Here is a 20,264-nt window from a genome sequence, read left to right as displayed (position 1 = left end):
AATACAATGTGCTTCAAAGAGACCAGTACACTTGGTGTGGAAATGTGTAATCACGTTAGCAATGTAACAGCAACAAATACATGTTGTGGATGCACTCTTAAATAATTCATTTACATTACCCAGCGACTATGTTGTATTAACAAACGTGGCGTTGCTGCAGTAAATTCTCTCTAGACGTTGCATATACCAGAACATAAACTCTGTAACAAACACATTTTAGGGCTGCAACAGATAAAGGACTATTTATTGACCAAGAAAAACCAGACTGCCATAAATAGAATAAGTATTTATTTATATATGTATAATTGTACACGTATGCTTGTATAATATACGCATCTAGAGAACACATTATACATGGACATATGTATAAACTAAATGCATAAGAAAAGCCTCCATACATGGCTCGAGAACAGGTGATTGGCAAACACTATTTTCAGATTTCTAGTTTCAAAATATGATTAGGTCCATATAGATTTACAGAAGAATCAGTCTGGTCACCTCCTGGCATGGGAGAATTAAATATTACAGATTACATTTCATTTTGCTGTTTCAGCTCATAGATAGGCTTATGTTTGTTGGATTTACTTTCACCTAAATAATTTTGGCTATCCAGCTAGGTGGTTGCTGTGGTTAGAGCGCTCACCTTACAATCGAAAGACTGCAAATTCAAATTCCAGCCGGAGGTTGACTCAGTTGATCATCCCTCTGGGGTCAATAAAATGAGTCCCCTTTGTGGGAAGTCAACAGAATTCTTGCAATGGGAGAATGGTCCCCCGACCATTGGAATGTGTCATTTCTACTCGTGGTTCAGAGCAATGTCCCATTGTTGGTAAAGCAGTGAAATGCTTGAAATGTTTTAGTTCCTGATGTCAAAAACAGACGTTGATTGGTTGCAGCACTAAAATATGTATACAACCTATGAACCCTGAATAAAATGAGTTGACAGGACTCTAATATGTAATACACAACACACATGAACACCAGACGAAAAATGTGTGCCTAGATGAAAGTTCACATTTAAATTATGCTTTGTTTTGGTTTTGTTTTTACTAAAATACACTTATCCCTCTTAACACGGTTTATTTGGCTGAAGAACAATTATGAATTCACTGGGGAAAAACACAATAACTTACAATCTTCCTTTCATACACATACATCCTGTACGATATCACAAAGCTTCAATGGCAACTGCAAGTTCCAAAGCAGACCTGCCACTCTGACACAAGCATGGTAGAATATAAACACTCAGTGATGGTCCCATTAAAGCATTTACTTCTTCTATAGCTACACACCAATTGGAGAGTCGGGTTGTGGAAGTGCTTGCTCTGAAATCACATGAGACCCATTTAAGTCTCCGTTGGCATCCTTAAAATCGTGTGGAGATGGAGAGTCTTCAGATTCTTCTTCTGCACGCTCTGCCGAGCACTGGACACTGTCCATTTCTGATGGAGCGGTAGCCGAAATTGAATTCTGACCTGAAAATGAAAGATACATGATAAGCGAATTTTTATTTCTTGTTATTACATTTGACTTTTTACAGAAAAACCTTGTTAAGATTGTAACAAAATAGATTTATTTTAAAAGCAGTTTTTTTTGTTACATTAGTGAAATAAAACATTATGCAAAACACTCACTTATAATGCAAACAAATTTTTTGTTCTACATTATATGTCTACATAAGCCAGAGGCATTTGAAAATATTGTACATTTGTATATGATTTAGAAGTTTGTGTAAAAAACAATAATGTTGCTGTTTGTATATGTTGATGTAAAGAAGCAAATCTTTCCGAATCAACACACCTTGGCGATTCTATTATAATTCATCCAGAATCTGACATCTCACATCGTTCTACATCTAAGCAAGAATGTGACATTCCTGTTTCTTAATTCAGTTTCAGCCACCATGTTTAACATCCACTACGGTTAATTATCAAGCTCTTCGGTATTTTATCCATGTCCCCACTTGTCACACTCATCTACTAAAAGCATGAGAACATGATGCATGGGCATCATATCCAACATACACTACATTTCAATATATAAATGCTATGTAACAATTTTAACCATCTCAGTTGATGCAGATGGTTAAAAAAGATAGCACATCACAATGTCTTCATGAATGTATTCTCATCCACTGGCAGAATATATTCTGCAATCTAATTTCTAAATAATTTCTAGATCTGTTCAATCCTCTATCCACAAAATCAAAGGGTGTAATTATCTATGACCATCAAAGTGAATCTATCCATCTTGTTGAACATGTCTTACAAATCATATTCTAAGGTACAAATTCTCTACCATGTGTACCTTACCCACTTGACAAACGGTTCACAATACTCCATATCCTTGGGTCTAGTTGAAACAAGGTTCAATAACACCATATTTGTATCCTCCAATTTACCTGAGTGGCCTGCACTGACCTGATTAATATCCAAACGTTTACAGCCTGACCAATTTGTTTGTTGCCCAAACAGCAGATGTACATAAATTTACCGCCCTCCAAATATTCTACATTCTGCAACTATCAAGTAAAGTCAGAGTTAGATAATTATGAGTATCTCTATTAATGCAAAGCTAAGAGCATTATATATGCAATAATATATGCAATGTAGTGGTCACATGACATGCATGCAAGGCATGACGGGAGTTGTGCTTTACTGCTGTTTGTGAGCACTCCTCTGTGTGTCGTTTAATGTTTCCCGTCTGCACACATTTTCCTGTTTTAATGGGTTTTTCATCATTTACGGAAAGTGTTGGATTTGAATAATTGTTGCTTTTAAGCAAGTGTTCACGGGAGTCACTAAAGTATAGGTGTAAATCCTCTCCATAAGTCGGGGCTACCAGAGGCAGTGAACAGTGATGCTGTACTCTTCTGATGAGTCCTAATTGATGTGGTGGTTACATGACATGGATGCAAAAGAATGATAGGAGCCATCCCTTCCCGTTATTTGTGAGCGTAACATTGTATTTTGTTAAAACTATTATCAGTCAGCCATTCGTATGGATTCCACATTCCTATGGCAAGTCCCAGTTTATTAACACCAAAATCGCTGTTAACGTATCCTGAATCTTGAAGGGACAAACTGCTCAATCAAACTCCCACCGGGATTACGGCAACGCTCACAACATTTCGAATGCAAGTCGCACACTCTAACCACATCATCATGTCAATCCAATAAATGCAACATGTTCGCGTCACCATTTACCCTCTGGCACAGTGGTGGCCGCGCGGAGGTGCTGCTCAGCATCTGTCTGTGACGGGGATCGCTGCCTCTGGAGCCGCCTCAGGGATCGAATCGATGCCATCTCTTCCAGGTCCCTCACAACTGTCGTGCCTCCATGCTGCTGATGTTGCTGCTTGCTGTCCATCCTCCATGTTTGAGTCGCGTGCCTTAAACAAGAACGCAAGCAAAGCAGTAAAAAATGCTAATTTAGGGAGATACTCCTGCCATATGAATACTGAGTTTCATCATTGAAACAAGGCCACCAGCTGACATGATCACCAATGCTGGAATTTACAGAGATGCTTATAATTTTCTTAAATGTTTTTGGAAAATACAGATTAAGTTTTCCTGTCCTGAGAGTGATGCATTATGACCAAAGTTCACTGTACAGTGCCTATGTTAAATAATGCATGACTTCATGCACCAGAGTTAAAAGGAAATATAAAAATCAATTACTGCTGCAGCAAATTATTTCTAATTGCATTTACATTTTTCGCAAATAGGCATTGATACTTTTATTAATGCCTAGGATTGCAGGATGGATAAATGTCAGAATGGAATCACATAGCTGTTTGTCATTGACAATCATTGAGATGAGTGGTCAAATGTTGAGATATTGAGCACTGTAGGAAAAGCTGCAAGCTATGCCTTAGACACACAGTGAGGAAGCACATTCAATGTCTCAACTCAAGCACAAGCCATCTCAAGTAAGACAGTTTATTAATAACTAGCTTTACTACCCGGCTTCGCCCGGGACTTGGATTCACAACGCCCGGCCGCCTTTGTCTCCCCAGTGGCAATGTTCACACCACACGAGTTACTCGTTTGAGGCTGAGTCGACCTAGGGGAGGCCCAAGACCGGTTCAAATAATCGTCACCGGTGGTGGCCGTGAGCAGGAATCGAACTTGGGTCGCCGGGTTCGTAGCGCAGCGCGCTAACCGCTACACTACCGCCACACAAACGCACGTGCGTCCATAGGTACACATACACGCAATTGCAGCAGACACACACAACTTTCAGAATGCGTACAGCAGTAAACGACTGAAATAATAAAGCAAAGCTGTGCGAAAAACACCTTAGACCTACAACACATTTGTATTTCACTTTACCCGCGATCAGCAGGCACACTCCGTTACGCTTTTAAACAGACACATGATCACAAATATCCCTTTATATAGATGTAAAGCCATTGCTTGTTATTATCAAAGCAAGCCCGAGTACACATCCAATATAACAAAACACTAACGCTATGTGTAGCTTTCTCAGATTCATAAATTAATAACAATCATTTATATAACAACCAAAATCAAACAACATCTACTAACCTTTCAAGGGACCCAAAGTTTGGCTGGCTTGTACGTTTGATCTGGGGAATACAATTTTAAACAAATTAATGCATAATTTAATAACGTTAGCATGATTATACTAACGACAATCCTTTAATCTCTGCAGAAATAGTTTTAGAATCTACTGTGCCACATAAAAAGTAAGCGATTCATTAATTTGAGATCAATTACAATAAAAGAAAAATGTATACATGTAAACATGAATAATGCACGCAATTTGTTATATCCTCTATATGTTACATTTGAAAATAAACATAAGTTAAATGGAAACGCAAGTGTATACGGTATTTCACAAGGTTTGAGAGGGCTGCATGAGTTAACAAAACACTGCATTCATTTAGAGAAAATTATTCTAACAGCCATTTTAGACACTAACATTATTGTGTGGTTACAGTCTACAAGGCCTGCTTTTAAGCAGACATGAAATACCATAACTGGTCCAATTAATTTCAAATACGGGTTTGCATGCACTGCCTTTAAGTTATTTCATAACATTCAAATGAATGATGTTTTCATTTGTGAAGATATACACCACACACACAGACGCATATTTTTTGGGAAATATGATCCAGTGGTCTCAAGACAAGTAACATTAGGCGGTCATTTTCCACACAATTTTGGGCCATTTCAACTTGTCAAGTATCACACACATCTGTGGAGCAACAGATGCCCAGCTTTGTTTAATTATTCAATGACAGGCTGTTGAGCAGAGTTGGAATTTAGCAACACGCACTATTAAGCAATGTGTGTTAAACTATATTTGTATTGCATCAATAGAATACTAAAAAATGCCACAATGGCTCCAGTCCAAGACAAGGAATATTTAAACATTACTGCCCATAGGGTTGAGGCCAACTGGAAAGTGGGCTTCCAAGGGTGACTTTGAGAGGCCTTCTGTAATCTGTCAATGTCATCATGGTTCATTTGTTTACTGATTATTAAGGCAGTCGGTAAGTTAAAGCTTACACAGCGATTAAGATGTTGCACTTAGGTAAAATGCTTTTTTTATAGTCTGTACCTGTGCACATTTTTTTTTATCACAAAAAGCAAGACCATCAGGACACAGTTATCCAAGGAACTTTTAAATAAATAATTAAACGAGAGCCCTTGCCCTCATTCCAAATTTCTGAAAAACATACAGGCCTTTGTCAATTCACTGCTGGCACAATACTTCCTCATGCTGTGTAGGACCTGAGCGTTGTTTGACCATACGTCATCACAGAGGTCATTGTGGGTTAGTGATGAGGCCAACTTATTAATAATCGAGTTGTGTTCCAACTTAAGAGTCCTTTTAATGTATGACACTATTTTACAGGTGAGTTGAAGGAAAAACAAATACCAATGGCCAACGAATGTACAAAACAACCGATCTGCTCCCAAAATATTTAATCAATCTGGCATAACATCAGTGAGATCGGGTAGTTATGACTGCTTTGAAACACTGTAATCATAAAACCGTAACCAATATCTTGACTTAAAGCTTTCGTGACTGCAGGAATACATATTCTATGGGTCTTTCAGTAAAGCCACGTAGATAGAAAAATAATAAAAATATCACGACGTTTCGATCGCAACACAAGCAATTGTCTTCAATTGCTGTTTGCTTTTAAATGTTTGTAACCTTAAAACTGGGAGCAATAAATGAGCAACATCAACAAATGGCTTCTGTTTCAGGTTTAAAACATGAAAATGCCAGTGTAATGACTGTTAGACAAGCGGTAGCAGGGTGAGCTGATTACTCTAACCGTAGTGTCACCCGGTCAGATATAATATGGAAATGCAGCACTACATTTGTTTCTTAAAAAATGCATTGATCTATTTATTTGTACATAAATCCAGGTGGTGTTTCATGCTGACCCTTAGAAATTAGGCTCCTTGTCCTGGCAGACGGACCTACCCGATTGATATGGAAGGGAGCGGAGGCAGGAGAGACAGGGGATACAGGCGAAGGTGGTGGAGAGAAGTGGAAGAGCTCTGGCTTGAAGCTGGAATTGGCGATGATCATGCACTCCTCCAGGGTCTTTAGAAACGTGCCGCATGTGGCATCCAGCAGTGATGATGCCTCATTCATTTTCTGAAAACACAAACAGGAAATGTATGAGTGCTGCAGAGTAGGACGAGGAAAACTCATGTTACTTTTGCAAAGTGAGCAATGCACAGCTTAGAATGTGTTTTTAGATAAACTTTATCATTGAAAAAAACCCAATGTTAAAAAACACAAACACCTCCATATAATTCAATATAGTTACATGGGGGTGGAAGGGAAGGATACAGAATTGTAGATGTAACGAGAACAGTAATATAGATCTCCAGAGAAGGAATAATGAGTGTTGCACATCGGAGAACGGGGTAAACGGCTGCCATTGAAGCAGAGGGACTTTGTCTATGTTTATAGAGATGCATGTGCATGAGAGTAATTACACTTGTTAATAAAAATTAGAACATATACAAGCCCAATTATATGAAACCGTAGGAAAGATGATCTGATGAACATTTACAGGTGTGCAGTCTTACTTCCATGTCAGGCCGTGTCCGACTCTCTCCTGGCTGGAGGGACTCCCGCACTGTGTTTATCTGCTGTTTTATCAAGTCGCTGTAGAGTCGCAACTCTGACATTTTGGTTTTGAGGAAGTCGCTGGTCTCGCTAATCTCTGCACAAACAAAAATGAAAATTAACCCTCAAAATGAAACATTACCAGCAAAGTCTTACAGAGTTCCCTCCACATGCTGAAAATACTAGTTCTATATGTAAAGTATTTTTATAATTTTAATTCAAAACCATCATCAGCCATTTGCTATCCACAAACCTGTCGAATTGTTGAAGGTTTCCCCACACTGTCACCATTTCTCACAGTCATGTGACGCTGCAATCCAGCTCATTCCTGCACACTAACTGATCGCAACGCCCCATATCTCTGCCATTCCATCACTAGTCTCATCCATTGGTGATCATTAATTTTTGCGATATATTCTGCCCATCAAATCAATATGATGTCAATATGAAGTGAATAATTTACATTTGTTCCCTGGTCCATGCTTTATTATTACTGCTTCTCAGTTTAATTTTAAGAATAAATCTATCCATACTTCTTTGCACACTTTCCAATTTTTGCTTAATTTTCTTTGTCACTGTGGATGTTTACGATCCCTATGTCACACCGGGAAATAAGCACTGACTGATAATTAATTCATCAGGTACATAGATACACTGCTTTTCATTAACAAATTTGGTTTTCCAAAACCTAATGATGTTCATTTTCATAATTTTAAGACAGATAAACTATTAATAATTTTGCAGCTTGTATATATTGTCGTGTTTTTCAAATGTTGTCCTTAACAATTGATTATGCTTGGCAAACTTGTATATTACTTTTTTACTTAATATTTATTTTGAGCAAAATTTTTCAGGCTTCTATGCAACATTCATTGATTGTATGACATCAGCAAATTTGCGATGGCTATACTCTCTCCATGAATGTTTATGCATGTATTTGTCAATTCTAGTTTTCTAAAAAATTCTTCCAATGTTTGCTCAAAGTAACCGTGGTGAGTATACCTCCTCGCTCGACTCCTCTTATGAATTGTAATTTTCTACTGCCCTTATGCAATCTCAGTATAGTTGTTCTATGTTCATGAAAAGTGCAAATACTTTCTACATATATTTTATTAAGGCCTTGTTTTTTTATTCGGACTGAATTTGGTTGCATTGACTGAAATACCATATCACAGTCTACAAAAGCTAAGAAGAATGGTATTTTAATGGTATTTTACATTAATTTGTCTTCTTTGGGTTTTCGGTCTGTTTTTTTCCTGATGACGATCGCTTTTGTTGTGATTGAAACGTCGTAGTTTTTTGTTAATTTCATTTTCATGAATTTGAACCTATCTTCGTGACTTTACCAAAAGACCCAAAGAATATGAATTCCTGCAGTCACGAAAGCTTTAAGTCAAGAATTAATTTGTCTTTAAGAGCACCTGATTGATCAATGGTAAACAATATCTCCAAAATTCAGATTGTTCAAACCATTGGTTGGCCTCCAAAATGTCAAGTATTTGGTTCTCAACAATCTACATCGAAAACATTACACACATGTGATCGGAGGCTAAAGGATCTGCAATCAATTATTGTGGCAACAAAATGTGAAAGGCTCTATGGCTATATATATGTCATGCATGAATTTAAACAATTTAAACAGCCCCATTGAAAGATTATAAATGTATATCATGTGCTCTACTTTTGATTGTTATTAATATAATAATTACATAAGCTTGAAATAATATTGCTACGCACCTCCGAATAGCATGGTTGGCTATGTATGGTACAGAAACAGAAAATTGCATGTAAAAATCGCAGTCAAGGGTTAGCTCTACCATCTCTTTGGGGTCAATGATGAACAGTAATCTCTAGGAATTCAAAATCCATTATCTTGTGGAGAAACCAATATATGACGAAAAGAATATCTAATTTCCATAACTGCCTGAAGAAAGGCAATGGAGATGACATCAGCCAAATGCTTATTTGAGAATGGGGACACAATTTGCTTCAAATAATTGGTTCGTTTTAGCCATGTTTTCATATCTCATAGGCTCGATCACATTCATTGTATTAGCTTAACGGTACCGTTTGCATATTACTTAAAATAATGTGTGTTTATGCAGTATTTGATGTATCATAAGTATAACAAGTGATTGTATTTAACGAGTCGATCAGTGTGTATATCCCAACCTTTCTCTTTCTTGGAGCGGCTGTCATGCAGGCAGGCCTTGGAGCTGCCCAGGGCCACAAGCCAGGATTGGCGTTCAGCGGCGTTCATGGCGCGCAGATAAAAGTGCTGCTCCCCAGGGATGACGAGATCCAAACGCGTGCCATCTGATGAATGCACTGCCCGCAGACACAAGACACGATGCCACCGGTTCTACAATGATCACTGCATTGTGCTCTATATCCCATTGATGCCAATTTATTAAACACTATTCAGCATCCCAGAGCGTTGTGGGATGCTGTTGGCATGAATGACGCTATATACAGTTATAGTATTATTATTGTTATATGATTTGGATCTGTAAAGTGTATAAATATGGCCATATCCCCAGATGCTTAACAAAGATGGTAACATGTGCTTCATGCAGACATGGGTGATGGGAGGCTGTGATGAGGGAAATTCAGAGGAAGAAAAGTGTGAGTTAGACATGCAGAGTACAGGAAACTCCTAAATGTGGACTTGAACATGGGGGAGATAGCAGAGACTGTTTAAAAACAGGTTTATTGCTCTATGTTGGCTTCTTAACAGTTCGGTTTCTCTCAAGGAATTATTTTTACTACTTGAATATGCAGACATTCATATTAACACATAATGCAAGTTACAAACAAAAGTAAGCCTGATTATGTTTACGAATTGATGAATAATATATTTTTTCAGAATCAGATTCTTTACCAATATAATCTTATTCCACTGTTTTCCCTTCAAAATTAATAAGACACGAAGTTAATTCTAAAATAATGAACTTCATAGGGTTTGTGCTTTTCAAAATTTTACATTACGCTTCACCCCATCCACAACGCATACCATATGATGTTGATAATAACAGAACATGCTTAAGTGTGCTGTCCTAATTATGTTCCCATTACTGTATTTCTTAGACTTTGGTGATGATCAAATGCATCACCTCGCCTTACAATTGTGAAAAGCATTTGTGTGCATAAGATATTAGCAGTGTGTGAATCGTAACGGAGCACTCACCTTGTATCTCGCACACTGCCATTTTAATGCTGCCCTTGCAGCCCTTACTGACATCATCCTGGGAGTCGTAATACGAGAGAATACCGCCATCCAGAACAAACCACCGTGGCTGCCAACCTGTCAATACAGCAATAACCATCAACAATACAACAAATCTCGCATCACTGCACCAACTTGAGTAATCCAAGTAAATCATTACTGTAACCAGCCCCTCAACACTCATTATCTACTATCTGTCATAAGTCATAGAACTCCTGATGGAAAATGCACCATTTACAGGGTATTAGAGGCTCGATAGGATTCTTCCTTACAGGCTAATCCTAAATCTAACCTGCACATACACCCGCACAATACTATTGCTGCAGAGATACATATTGATTTTGTAGTGATAAACATTTTTGCTGCCAAAAAAACACTATGGATAATAACCCTATGGAAGAAATTATCCCAACTAGTCTACAGCTTGTCATTATTTGTGATCACAGATTTCAGAACTAAATTAGACAATGAGAATAGGTTTTCCCCTATTATCTGGCAACAAAACAGGTGTTGAGATGTTAAAACACCAAACCGAAACCTTTTACAAGGAATCATGTATGCATTAACTACAATACTTGTGGTTAGAATGCAAACCAAAAACACACTCTGATAATATATGCATTCTTTGAAACTAAATTAGACAATGTAGTTTATGAAACAATACATATAAAATGATTGACATTATACTATAGTAAATTGAACTCACAGAAAATCATTATTACCAAAAAGACCCACACAGACAAATATTCTCATCACTGATTGACAACTCATCTATCTTCAGGAAATGTGTTATTTAGTTGGTCTCTTAAATTGCATGCGAACCTATAGGTCGCATTTTACCTAGTTATTTAAACCTGTCATAGAGTTACATTGTCGCAATGGGCCCAAAAATATGGTGAAATAATGTGAAATGAGCACTAGTCAACCGGGATGATAAAAAGGTAATTTCACATTGGCCTGATATGCCAGTCGAGGAAGCTGGTGATAAACATTTCATGAGCCATGGAGGGCAAGAAACGCGCCACTCGGGTTTAGGCTGATGGACCGGTTCGACGTTTTTAACAATCAGCACTTTGCCAAAGATAGTTTTCCCTGAGCAAAGTGATGCAACCTGTATTCTCTGTGAATCGAAATATACTGTACCAGCTTTGGTGGCAGATCACTCGGCCAGCCAATAGGTGGCATATCCGTATTGCCATCATCATCATCTGTCATGGTCAGTCCACTGCTGGATGAAGCAATTCAAAAGTTGTCGCTATCTCAGAATCCGTGTCATGAGAATGACGGTGCAGACACTGACACCTTGGTTGGACAATAGGTAAATGTGAATGCTGTGGATGCTGTGAAATGTCTATGACGCGATGCAACGTGTGAGAATAATCACATGTTACTTGTAAATACAGTATATTATAGTTACTTGCACGTAACGTAAACCAGACTACTGTTAGTTATTTCTATGACAAAAATGTATTGTACTGTATATGAAACTATACTAATAACTTTAAACTGCCCTTGGCATTGTTGAAAAATATGTTACAAACATGAACATCACAAGTTAAGAACCCTAACGTTCTTCGGAAACACTGCCCTTGTACTAACCTACCGATACAAAACATTGTATACAAAACGCCACTGCCATCATTTGCTTGGAGCAACATTCTTGTATATACAGCCTTTCCATTATATTGTCTGTAAACTACCTTAAGCCGGCGTTAAAATATTCAGAACTTGGGATTGCAGCGTTGATTTTATCACCTACAGCACACACGTCTGAGACGTCCCTGTCAAGCCAGACTGGACAGGGGGTTACCTTAAGCCTTGACAAACCAAGCAGCCCATGGGCGAAATATAAACAGTGTCATATAACTTTTCCTTAGTCTCACAATGCATGCTGCTGGCACCAACCATCACGTTCAATGCCAGGCTGTTTTCACGTGTCAAAGTTCAACCCTCATATGCCTGTCCTGGCACACCCATTGTGGACGTAAAAGCCACCACCAGGACTCTCTGCTCACTTTAAACAGAATGATTGCCAATGGCCTAACATGTCATTATAAAAGGTAAGGATTTCAAGACGTCAATGCTTGAGGGGGCTAATGCAACGCCTCGAGCAGTAACCAACAAGCCAAACCGTCTTACTTAATTTTAAAATAACCAATCTGACTTTGCGATTTATTCGCACAGAGCCGCGTTACGCTGCCTCGAAAGTGCTTTGACCATCTCTACCTTGAAGCTCTATGGAATGTGGCCGTGTTCGCTCGTGTTTTCATTCACGCATCTTCTCGTTCGTAATGGATCTGAAGAGGGCACGAATCGAACAGTGGCAGCCCCCCGTGGTGTGCACCCCGAAATGTCGCATGTCTCGATGGTGCCACAAGGACCTCACATCCTCGTTATCGATCGTCTGTCCGGACTTCACAACTACACAGCCGTCGAACCACTCTTGGGGTGAGGTAAGGTGAGCCGAGGACGTGGTGACAGGGCGAGGGAGTCGGGCTGAGGGGGTGATGTAGTGGGGGTGGATGGTTGAGGATGAGGAGAGATCGGGGTGAGATTTCAGAATGAAGAGGTGAGTAGCGAGTGGTGACGGGTGAGACGTGGGGAGTGAGGAAAGGGGTGAGGAGTGAGTTGGGTGAAGGGGTGAGCGCTGACGATCACGACCCGAGTCGAGTGTTGGTGGTGGTGATGCTGGAGGAGGAAGCAGGGCTGACAAGAGGATATGGAGGCTCAACAACAAAATCAGCGTCCACCACTTTCCCCGGGGGGCCACAACCACAAGACGGCGGAACCGTTACGACGAGCGGGGCCAGACGATCCGCTCAGTGTCGGGGGGCGCCGCTTGCAGTCCGAGAGCCGACAGCTCAATCACCCCACGGGCCTCCCTTCCCCTCCGCTCAGCTCCACTCGCGCCGCTCACCGCTCAGGTAGTTTGTCCATTTGTAGAGAGAACCCTCCATCGCCAGGCCGCGTCTCGCCGGCGTGACGTCACCGCCACCGACGCCCCGCCCCCCTGCGCGGTCACGTGTGCGCCACCGGAGCGCGGACGTCATCGCGCGCGTGAGCCCACGCCGTGTGTCTCGTGACGTCATCGCGCGCGTGAGCCCACGCCGTGTGTCTCGTGACGTCATCGCGCGCGAGAGAAAAGCCGTGTCTCGTGACGTCATCGCGCGCGCCAGAGAGAGAAATTACAGGTGGCGCGTGACGTAATCGCGGGCGTGAGGGGAAAAAACTTGTCTCTCGCGACGTCATCGCGCGCGAGAGAAAATCCGTGTCTCGTGACGTCATCGCACGCGTGACAAAAAAATTGTCTCTCGGGACGTCGGACGCGCGCGTAAAAAAAACCGGCTACGTGACGTCATCGGGCGCGCGTTAAATCCATTCGCGTGACGTCATCGGGCACGCGTGAGAAATTCGCGACGTGACGTCAAATCGCTTCTGAAAAATAGATGTACAGTGCAGCTCGGTGGGCTTTATCTGGTAAAATAAGTTTAGTCGATTTCTTTTTAGCGATTTTGCTTACCCTTCCTATATGTTGCACTCGTATCGTTGCTGTGTTTTGTCTGTTGTGTAACTTTCTCATCCGCCCCTACTGGACATTTGTTAAAAAATAGCTTCATAGCTCATCGGATTTCTCCAGGATAAATAACGATGCTCATAATTGTGGCGTGACTTCACATCCATACAAGACCCTTGCGGTTCGTGCGGGTTCATTTGACCAAACTTCTAAATGAGAATCTGTATTGACACTGGAGGAATCCGACGAGCTGTAAAGCTCTTTTTTTTTTAAACGTCCAGTAGGGGCAGGTCAGAACGTTCCAACAATACAAAAACACGATATGTGTGTAAATTATAGGAAAAGCTAAACAAAGCACTTTTAAAATACACATGTAATGAGCGTCTCCGACACGATAAGAACTTGAATCGTTTATTAATAAATCTTCGGTACAGCTTGGGTTGTCTCTCGTCTCTTCTCACTCGCACTACGGATACATGCCGCCACGTGGCACCCTCAACCACTCTAACGCGTCACGTGGCCGACGGAGATGGCCTTGCTCCGGCCCCCACTTATATACCCTCCCGGCGACTAAACCACGCCTCTGGCCACGCCCCTCATAGAACCTTCGGGAGCGTTCCAGAAGCTTCCAGGGTGGCTCCGCCCCATTGCCGTTGACCGAGATGGAATCATACTCTTAGGTTTTTTTTCGGTAAAGTCACGTAGGTAAAAATTTATAATAGAAATAATCGAAATAAAATAATATTGTTTCTATTATTTGTATTATTTATGTTAATTATAAAATAATATAAATAATATAAATAAAATAATAATATAAATAAAAGAATAATATTTTATTTCTATTATTTTTTTATGTTTATTATTTATTTTCCCCTACGTGACTTTACCGAAAAAACCTAAGAGTATGAATCCTTGCAGTCACGAAAGCTTCAAATCTAGAACGAGATGGAATCCTTCCCCTAGATCAAGGGTCCCCAACCCCCGGGCCGCGGACCGGTACCGGTCTGTGGCCTGTTAGGAACCGGGCCGCACAGCAGGAGGTGAGCAGTGAGTCCGCGGGTGGCCTGCAGATTTGTTTTATTGACCACTTCCGTCCGCGCCTCTTTCCCGCACTTGTCTCAGTCACAGTTTTAGTAAGCCCACAAGCTCTAAACCCTAGCCAAAATTAGTAAAAAAAAAACGTCGCTGGAGAGCTTCTTTGAAAAGGGGTAAAAGACCCAATGATGACCCCCCCCCCGGTCCGTGAAAAAATTGTCTTCTACGAAATGGTCCCTGGTGTCAAAAAGGTTGGGGATCGTTGCCCGAGATAACCCATAACTGCATATCACACAGAATGACGGTGCAGACATTGACACCCCACATAATACAGGAGATGGCGCTCTCATTACACATACAAATACAAAATATTTTTACCAGTAAATCCCACGCATTAACTAACAAACCAGCCTCTCCAGGCTGAACTGAACTCCAACTGCCACTTTTCACCCCTTTTATTTGCTCTTCAACCCCCTTAACTCCCTTAATGGTCTTAATTGCCTGAACTGACAACCTCGTGGATGTCCGCTGATCAACAGCCGCCGCCACTGCCCACCACGGCGCCTGTGCCAGGCTGGGTGCACTTTGGAGGCTATCACGTGAAATGGCGAAGGCTCACTGCTGGCAGGAGGCCACGGGACAGATCCAGCAGGTGCCATGGGTTTGACCGACTGAGATGACTGGCCGATGAACCATCTGCGCCCCCCTAATGTGCCTACCTTATTACAGACAAATGCAGACCATATTGGTCACCCGTGCCCTTATTAATCTCAACGTTCATCCTACAAAGTCCCATCACAAGGGAGAAACACAAACACATGGACAATTTTTTTTGCCCGTATTGAAACGGCTGTATGCGGTATGGACCTGGAAACTCAATTTTCCTGTACAAGAATACGGTAAACCCTATGGGTTGACAGGTATGGTATGTGTACACGAATCCATTGGGTCTATGTTTGTTTTATTGTTAAAATGCGAACTTGTCATCTGTGAAAATTGCGGATAATAAGATGACTTTCGCAGAGGGCAACGTGGCAGCGCGAGTAGGGTGGATGGCTGGACGTCATCCTATGGGTGTTGTGTGCAGTGCATACACAATGACGTTAGAGGGCATATCGTGCCGGTATTGCACAAGCTGCGCTGATCATATTTGGGATTACATTCCCTAGATCAGTGGTTCTCAACCATTTTTGGCTACCACTCTGCACCCCTGGTTGAATTTTGTTTCAACCGAGTACCCCCTTTCCTTGATCCGCCAGCATGGTTCTGAGAAATAAATGTGACTAGTGAATATCAATATTTTAACCAAGTGCCCATTTTTTGAGGTATCTGAATAACTTGTTAGTAACTGCAAGCGAATAAAAAACATCTACGGGCGCTCTGCATGCACGACGTAATTTGTTCGCCCTCACTGGTTACTTTTGGAAACCACATTGTTTACGATCAATGAATTTAGAAAGGCTTTTATATCGTTACTAGGTTGTTGGCACAAATCACGTCCCAGTGAAGTCAGCTGTAACTGTACATTGTGGGACTTTAAGAAGCATTGTCTGTAAGTTCGTTTATGTTCTTACTAGGTTGTTGGGGGGGGGGGGGCACCTATGGCGCCCCCCCCCCAACAACATAGTATGTGCACAGCCTGCAGCGTCCCCGCACAACCACAGCCTGTGGCACCCCCCAACAACCACAGCCTGCAGCACCCCCCAACAACCACAGCGTGCGGCGGCCTCCAACAGACTGGTCAAGTAAATCCTTATGATCCACTCGCACAGCGTGCGGTGGGCCTTCATCCAGCAGTGGATTTAAGCACCCCAAAATATACAGTACTAATGTAATTAGAACCGTGTGCATTGTGTCAGATTTTATTTTTAAAAAACTCACCTTCAACTACTTTTTAATCTAATGGCTTGAGAGACGATCGGATGTACGGCTGATAGTGAATTAAGATTAAAAAAACTAAAAAACAACGCGAACAGCTTCGCTGTACTTGAGGACTTTTAATAAGTCGAATAAGAGCGGCTTTACGCGGCTTTCACTTAAAACTTTCACTCTACATATCTTTTTGGACGATCCCGCGATGTCACTTAAATGTGAATGAATGTAAATGTATCTAAACTTTAGTTGTCATCCTGACATTAACTTCTAAGAGCTATCACTTATTAATCAGTGAAAGAACTGTTAGGAATATTTGGGAGCTCTTAAGGGGTCTTAGGTTTCAAGTTTCATTTATTAGGTAATGCCCTGTGAGACATGCGGCTCTTAAGTCAGGTGCAACCGCAACAAACAAGATATGAACACAGAACATCTTAAAGCGACAGAGCACACCCCGGGAGCGCGAGCCTCAGGCGGCCATCAGTGGAGAGCACGGGGCTCCCTCAGGGCAGCAGTGGACAGAGCACGCCTCTGCCTCAGGGCAGCAGCGGAGAGAGCGTGGCTCTCCCCCAGGCCAGCGGTGGAGAGAGCGCGGGACTCCCTCAAGGGCAGCAGCGGACGGAGCATGGCTCTCCCTCAGGGCAGCAGCGGAGAGAGCGCAGCTCTGCCCCAGGGCAGCAATGGACAGAGCACGGCTCTGACTCAGGGCAGCAGTGGAAGAGCGCGTCTGGTTCCCTCACGGCAGCAGTGGAGATAGCGCGGCTCTCCCTCAGGGCAGCAGTGGACAGAGCATGGCTCTACCTCGGGGCAGCAGTGGACAGAGCACGGCTCTGCCTCACTCTCACTCACTCGTCTCCTCACTTTCACTCACTCGTCTCTTGCTCGCGGTCACATGACGCACTTCAACCAATCCGGGGGCATACATGTTGGGGAGGGGCGCACCCCTGGTTGGCTGCTTGCCCGCGGTCACGTGACGCGCTTCAACCAATCCGTGCCGCGTTAATCACAGAATGACAGAGCTGGGTGTTTATATATTAGTATATTTAATAACTTATAACAGCACTGTCAGGATGCTTTCCCAGGTAAATTGTTGCGTCGCAGTATCATGAGAGATTATTACAGCCTTCATCCATCAGTTTGTGCATTGAGACACATTACATACGAAAGATAACGTAGAACATTTTACGTTGATGACAATAAACTTGCAGGTGTAATAATTTATTTTTAGTCACACTAAATGCATGTAAAGTACTGCAAGGTATGGTAATTAGTGGTGTGACTAAGATTAAAAGCATAATAACCATGCATGTCATGAAAATAATTACCCAGCATAATTATACTGTATGTCCTTTACTTTATATATTTTAGTCAAGCAAAAACAGGATGTATTGCAGTTTGAAGAAATATTACCAAAATAAACAAGGTTTTATTTCTTCAAGCAATGAGTATTAAAAAAAAAATTACACTATATATCAACCACGCAACACGTTCAAAGGTCACAGCTTAATATATGTATGAATATCTTTCATCCAAGGGTACATCCAAACCTGACAGGTGAAAGTCTAATCGCCAATAAGGTTATATTATAGGACCTCCTTTGCCAGTACCAAAATATGATAATAGGTTTTCCCCTTTTTTCTAGCAACAAACAGGTGATAAGATGTTAAAGCACCAAACTGAAACCTTTTAAAAGGAATCACGTCTGCATTAACCACAATACTTGTGGTCAGAATGCAAACAAAAAACACACTGATAATATATGCATTGTATTTAAACTGATTAGTCCACACCAGAGACAGCTTTCTTTTGAGCCGTCGCTCCAGGTGTGCCCATGGCCTGCCCGCTCCTGGCAGGGGAGAGGTCCCCCTTTCTGAGGCCAAAGGCACGCCGCCCCTTCCTCGGGTCCGGGGGAAAGGCAGTTGTTGCGAGGATTTGGCATTACAGCTATACTTTGCTAATTATTACTTTGAACATTCACTTAATGTCTCTTCTCAGCTAAAGCAGTCAAGACGAGACAAAGAACATGGAAAAAACACCCTCACAAATCCCATAATTCGAGGGTATCTAATGCATGTGACGAGGTCACGTATTTAATCTTTACTCATGGGTATATTCATAGCACTTGTCTTGCATAAATCTAGCAGGAACATGCCCATATAAAGTAGAAGATTTAGACTATCATCCTCTTGGTTCAATCTTTAATCATAAACCACACCCTTATACAGTGAGGAAAAAAGTATTTGATCCCCTGCTGATTTTGTACGTTTGCACACTGACAAAGAAATGATCAGTCTATAATTCTAATGGTAGGTTTATTTGAACAGTGAGAGACAGAATAACAACAAAATCCAGAAAAACGCATGTCAAAAATGTTATAAATTGATTTGCATTTTAATGAGGGAAATAAGTATTTGACCCCCTCTCAATCAGAAAGATTTCTGGCTCCCAGGTGTCTTTTATACAGGTAACGAGCTGATATTAGGAGCACACTCTTAAAGGGAGTGCTCCTAATCTCAGCTTGTTACCTGTATAAAAGACACCTGTTAACAGAAGCAATCATACAATCAGATTCCAAACTCTCCACCATGGCCAAGACCAAAAAGCTCTCCAAGGATGTCAGGGACAAGATTGTAAACCTACACAAGGCTGGAATGGGCTACAAGACCATCGCCAAGCAGTTTGGTGAAAAGGTGACAACAGTTGTTGCGATTATTCGCAAATGGAAGAAACACAAAAGAACTGTCAATCTCCCTCGGCCTGGGGCTCCATGCAAGATCTCACCTCATGGAGTTGCAATGATCATGAGAACGGTGAGGAATCAGCCCAGAACTACACAGGAGGGTCTTGTCAATGATCTCAAGGCAGCTGGGACCATAGTCACCAAGAAAACAGTTGGTAACACACTACGCCGTGAAGGACTGAAATCCTGCAGCGCCCGCAAGGTCCCCCTGCTCAAGAAAGCACATATACATGCCCGTCTAAAGTTTGCCAATGAACATCTGATGATTCAGAGGACAACTGGGTGAAAGTGTTGTGGTCAGATGAGACCAAAATGGAGCTCTTTGGCATCAACTCAACTTGCCGTGTTTGGAGGAGGAGGAATGCTGCCTATGACCCCAAGAACACCATCCCCACCGTCAAACATGGAGGTGGAAACATTATGCTTTGGGGGTGTTTTTCTGCTAAGGGGACAAGACAACTTCACCGCATCAAAGGGACGATGGACGGGGCCATGTACCGTCAAATCTTGGGTGAGAACCTCCTTCCCTCAGCCAGAGCATTGAAAATGGGTCGTGGATGGGTATTCCAGCATGCCAATGACCCAAAACACACGAACAAGGCAACAAAGGAGTGGCTCAAGAAGAAGCACATTAAGGTCCTGGAGTGGCCTAGCCAGTCTCCAGACCTTAATCCCATAGAAAATCTGTGGAGGGAGCTGAAGGTTCGAGTTGCCAAACGTCAGCCTCGAAACCTTAATGACTTGGAGAAGAT

The 20,264-nt window shown here is 41.7% G+C and overlaps 1 protein-coding gene across 2 annotated transcripts; it reads right to left on the bottom strand.

Annotated features, from left to right (window-relative positions):
* Window positions 1-266: 266 nt before the first annotated feature.
* LOC144729292 (pleckstrin homology domain-containing family A member 3-like) lies at window positions 267-13,399 on the bottom strand. 2 transcript variants are annotated; one of them, XM_078609440.1, is made up of 8 exons: window positions 13,269-13,399; window positions 10,313-10,429; window positions 9,298-9,453; window positions 7,086-7,222; window positions 6,469-6,645; window positions 4,551-4,591; window positions 3,207-3,391; window positions 267-1,475 (listed from the first exon to the last, which is right to left on the bottom strand). In XM_078609440.1, the coding sequence occupies exons 1-8, from the start codon at window positions 13,306-13,308 to the stop codon at window positions 1,285-1,287; spliced, it is 1,044 nt and encodes a 347-aa protein (XP_078465566.1). In that variant the 5' UTR covers window positions 13,309-13,399; the 3' UTR covers window positions 267-1,284. The 2 variants fall into 2 exon arrangements, with proteins under 2 accessions (XP_078465566.1, XP_078465576.1); XM_078609450.1 differs by having other exon boundaries at window positions 1,138-1,475; window positions 9,298-9,441.
* Between the last annotated feature and the right edge of the window lie 6,865 nt (window positions 13,400-20,264).

This window comes from Lampetra planeri, chromosome 2, assembly GCF_965212315.1.
Source record: "Lampetra planeri chromosome 2, kcLamPlan1.2.h2, whole genome shotgun sequence".
Taxonomy (NCBI): Eukaryota; Metazoa; Chordata; class Hyperoartia; order Petromyzontiformes; family Petromyzontidae; genus Lampetra; species Lampetra planeri.
Note: the sequence above shows the minus strand (reverse complement) of the source record. Positions and strands in the feature narration are given on the sequence as shown.